Source organism: Enoplosus armatus, chromosome 8 (genome assembly GCF_043641665.1).
Source record: "Enoplosus armatus isolate fEnoArm2 chromosome 8, fEnoArm2.hap1, whole genome shotgun sequence".
Lineage (NCBI taxonomy): Eukaryota > Metazoa > Chordata > Actinopteri > Centrarchiformes > Enoplosidae > Enoplosus > Enoplosus armatus.
This window is the reverse complement of record NC_092187.1, coordinates 20,278,097-20,282,638: the sequence shown is the minus strand read 5'-3', so window position 1 is coordinate 20,282,638 and position 4,542 is coordinate 20,278,097. Positions and strand designations below refer to the sequence as shown.

Genomic DNA, 4,542 nt, shown 5'->3' with positions numbered 1-4,542 from the left:
TTACATTATGTTTTATTTTGGCGGGTAAACGTATAAAGGATATTTTACATTTATTAACGTTAAGATCGTCTCACGCCAACCGCTGCACTCGCTCGCTGCGCAGTTCTCCTGCTACAGACAGATTACCATGTGAACACACCCTTGTAAATGATTGGTGGAAAGGTTTTAGCGCGGCGTGCCGTAGCCAATCAGAGGATTGTTTTTCTGTCACGTCGGTGCACGGATAGTAAGCTAACGGATAATGCAAACATAAACTAAGATAAAGAACGTATATTTTTGCTAAAGGCGGTATTGTACGGGAAGGTTTGATTATTTGGACCGAGCTTTTCTTGTTGGACTTTTATTCGGGAAAATGAAGTGCGGCCATCACTGCGAGGACACACGGATTGGCTAACGTCAGCTAACTACCTTTAGCAAAAGCCTGCTAATTTTTAACGTTCCGCAAGGCCGCGGAGAAATACAAGAGCTGCTTCCTGTTCTAGCTTCATTGAGAATGTAGGTTACATTGCGATCCGAGTAACGAAATCACAGCAGTTATCTAAGCAGTGGTGTAATCGATTGCATTTAAGTTTGTTTTAGTTGAGCTTGCAGGCTACCTAGCTTGGTAGCTATTTGGCTAGCTAGCTAGCATGAGTGAACTGACGGACTGCAAACAGTCCGCTGACTCTGCATCGAGGAAACGGTGTCCATCACCAGACCACGATGCAGGCAGCACGATTCCCAGCAAGTCCACAAAAGTAAGTGACGCATCAAATGAAGCGGGGGTTACCTCGGAAAGTTGCAAAAACAGTGAAGCAGAGAGTAAAGAAATAGCTGGGAGCGAGGGTCAGTCAAAAGATAGTGAGAAAGAACCAGCTGCCGTGCAAAGGGATCAGGGTTCAGACAGCACGGATGGCACCAGTGCACTGCCTGTCAACAACTCCAACGCTGACGGTCACGATGCCAGCAACACCGAAAAACCACAGTCATCGGATGCACGTGGATCTGCTGACACAAAGAAAGATGCAGATAAGACAGTAGGAACGAAGCAGCGTCCCTCAAGTCCTCTGGACCAGTCCGACTCAGCAGCTATAGCAGCTGCTGAAGCACTTGCCAGTCTCACAGGAGGAGACGGGGAAGACAGCCAAGAGACTCCTTGCTCATCTGAAAAGGCTAAACAGGTGAAACAGGGGAGCAGATTCAAACAACGTGGGGGGCACCAGTCCTCAAGGGCAGGCTCTAAAACGCAGGCAGCTGCTGCAGATAGCTCCACATCTGTGCATAGTACTGACAGAGAAGATGCAGATGATGTGCCAGAAGCAGATGAAGGTGATGAATCCATATCTGGATCTTCCTCCACTCCAAGCTCCTCCTTCCCATCAGACAATGAGGACAATGATGACGGGGAGTGTGCCATTGTGTCGGTTAAGATGGCCCCAGAGATGAGACAGTCAGTGGCTCTCCTGGCGCAGGTACAGATGAGACTGGAAGCTCTTGAGAAGAAAAGCGCCCGGCTTCACCAACGGCTGGAGCTGAAGATTAGTCGTCAGCGGCGCCCGCATCTGGATCAGCGCAGCTCCATCACAAAAACTATCCCTGGCTTCTGGGTGACGGCTGTATCCTTAAAATGAAAAAGTTCCCTCCTTCTCCATTCATGCATTGTGTTTGAGTAATTGAAATAAACATATGTTGTTGTTTTTTCTTAACTTTGATGTGCCAGCTGTTGAACCATCCTCATCTCTCAGCTCACATTGACGAGACTGATGAAGACGCTCTTAGTTACATGACTGATCTTGAGGTAGGAAGAGTTGGCGTGTTCTTACGAAGTCTGGCATATTATATGTGCCTCGTAGCAAAATTAAGACATTTCCTCACATCTTTTTCAGATCGAGTCCTTCAAGAATAATAAACTGGGCTACAGGATCCGCTTCCACTTCAGACGGAACCCGTACTTCCAGAACAACATCATCATGAAGGAGCTGCACCTCGGCATGGGAGGTAAAAATAAGCATGTGGTGATTAAGTCAAGGCATAGTTGTCCTACATAATAAATGCAGTGTCGTGATAGAAAGAGTCAGACTTTGCATCATGTCACTATAAAGGTCATGTATACTGTGAAGCCAGGTGATAATATACATGATTTATTGGTACCAAAACCAAAATATTGTCATTTTCTATGTGCATTTTGTTGTTCATTCTGTACAAGAAAACTGCAAACACATCTAAAACATTACATTTCAAACAGGGTACATTCAGTCATATTTTGGAATAAAAAGTCAAACAAAGCTTAACAAACTTGTCAACTTCACACCCACATTGAGCAAAACACTGCAGCCGTGTGATGCTGTAATTCCCTATGTAAATATGAATGGACAGAATATTTAAAACACTTGCACTTACAATGTAATTTCATACAACACCACAAATTATTGCCTCAAAAACGGTCACAGTGGCAGCAAAAATTTTGTATTACAATATTTCACAAATTTAGTATGGCAGGACTGCTGCATCTCATTATGGAAATTAGCACTCATTTGAAGATTTTTATCTTGTCAAGCACTTATTTGTAATGTCAAACAGTTCAAGGGTTGTTCAATCAAAGTCTTCATCTCTCAAACTGAATGAGCATTCTCTGATACTACATAACCCCTGAAGATGAGTATTGATCATATTTTGAGGCTACTTTAAATCACCATGGCCGTTAAACCCTGGATCACCGTCTAATCCCGGCTGCTCGTGTTTCAGGATCTCCCATGTCGTTCTCCAACCCCATCCTGTGGCACCGTGGACAGAACCTGACGGCCCACAGCGAACCCAGGAAGTCGTCGCGTGGGGTCTACCAGACCTTTTTCAGCTGGTTCAGTGACCATAGCAACCCTGGACAAGATGATGTAGCACAGGTACAGCTGCCTGCACCCTCATCACCTTGCAGGACTTTTTTTTGGCACTTTAAAGAGCACCTGTATCCAAACGTGTTGAATTGAAATGACCTCTTTGTTGGTGTTTAGATACTTAAGGACGACCTGTACAGGGACCCTCTGAGATACTACCTCACTCCACTCTGGGAACCGAGGGAGAACGGCAGGTAAAACCAATGTGTATTCAAAATAACAGACACATACAGTGTAATGTGTCTTCAGCGGACAAACCACTTATTTAGCTATAAATTCTAGAAATATTCTCAGCCCCAGGGCCTTGAAATTATAGTTCATGTGTAAACTTTAACAGTTTCCTGATTATATATATTTTTTCCTGCTTGTAAGACCAGGTGGGATGCATACCAAAACAATTGTTTACTATTAACGTGTGTGTGTGTGTGTGTGTGTGTGCTGTCTTTTCTCCAGCGGCGGTAGCGGCGCACGAGCAGCTGACAACGGTAATGGAGACGACTGCGTGGTGATCTCCGACTCAGATGATGAGCCTGGTGAGGACGCTGGTGAGGCTGAACAAGGCCACAGTAGGGAGGAGGAAGAGGAGGACGAAGAGGAGGAAGAAGAAGAAGAAGAGGAGGAGAGGGGGCCAAGTGCTGGTAAGTGACAGCTAAAACCCCACCAGTACACACGACTGGTTGGGGTACAGTGACCAATTATTTATAAGTAATAATGCAGAAACACTTTTCTCACTAAATCCGATTTTATAGAGATATATATTATATTTTAGCATATTTCGGCAGATACTTGATGTAAAATGACTCTGTGTTTGAAACCCACAGTGTTTGCTGTTGCTCATGTTGTGAATGAGAGGCCCAGGGCTTGTTAGCGTCACGTTGACTGGCTTGTGTTGTAGCTGTGATATAAATGTCTAGGTAATGCAGGCTAAACTGAATAGACAGGAAATATCTCCTCCTCAGATGAGAGCCCAGAGGAGGAGGAAGATGGTGGAGAAATTGTGATTGACGGTAAGACACCACTCTTGGGAAGCTGTGGGGTGGCAGTTCATCTTGTTTTTGACGTTTTCTACTTTTTTATTATGCTGCTTTTTATTTTACAGTCTGACTGTGCTTCTGCTAAATAAAGATCATATCATATCAGCGAGGATCCCCTGAAACTCTTAACCATCTCGCTTTTGTCCTGTAGGCTCTGATGACAGTGAGCAGGAAGAGGAGGAGGCTTGAAAAGAAGTAAAGAAGAAGAGGAGATATTTGTCGATGAAGAAGGCGAGTCATCAAGGGACCAGAGACCAGGAAGATGAAGAGGATGCCTAGTTTGGCGAAGAGTACCAGAGCAATTTATCGTCATTTTTATGCACAGAATATCAGTTTTTGTTGTTTTATACCTAAAATACATAGAAACATTTTAAATCAGGGTTAACTATAATAATGAAGCCAAGGCAGCATGTTTTCCCCTCTATTTTATACAGTCGGTACAGTGTATTCTGATGTACTCTGAGTCACTTTTTGCAAAATGTTTTTTTCTAAACAGGTGCCAGTCAGTTCATACAAGTAGTGTGTTCTTCTATTTAATGAGGAACGTCGTGTGACAGCCTACACACACACACACACACACACACACACACACACACACACACACACACACACACACACACACACACACACACACACAC

The 4,542-nt window shown here is 44.1% G+C and overlaps 1 protein-coding gene across 2 annotated transcripts; it reads left to right on the top strand.

Moving 5' to 3' along the window:
- Positions 1 to 375: 375 nt before the first annotated feature.
- tspy (testis specific protein Y-linked) lies at positions 376 to 4,307 on the top strand. Of its 2 annotated transcripts, XM_070910907.1 has the most exons (8): positions 376 to 1,595; positions 1,700 to 1,777; positions 1,866 to 1,977; positions 2,725 to 2,879; positions 2,988 to 3,064; positions 3,324 to 3,508; positions 3,830 to 3,877; positions 4,056 to 4,307. In XM_070910907.1, the coding sequence occupies exons 1-8, from the start codon at positions 630 to 632 to the stop codon at positions 4,091 to 4,093; spliced, it is 1,659 nt and encodes a 552-aa protein (XP_070767008.1). In that variant the 5' UTR covers positions 376 to 629; the 3' UTR covers positions 4,094 to 4,307. The 2 variants fall into 2 exon arrangements, with proteins under 2 accessions (XP_070767008.1, XP_070767009.1); XM_070910908.1 differs by lacking the exon at positions 3,830 to 3,877.
- Positions 4,308 to 4,542: the final 235 nt, after the last annotated feature.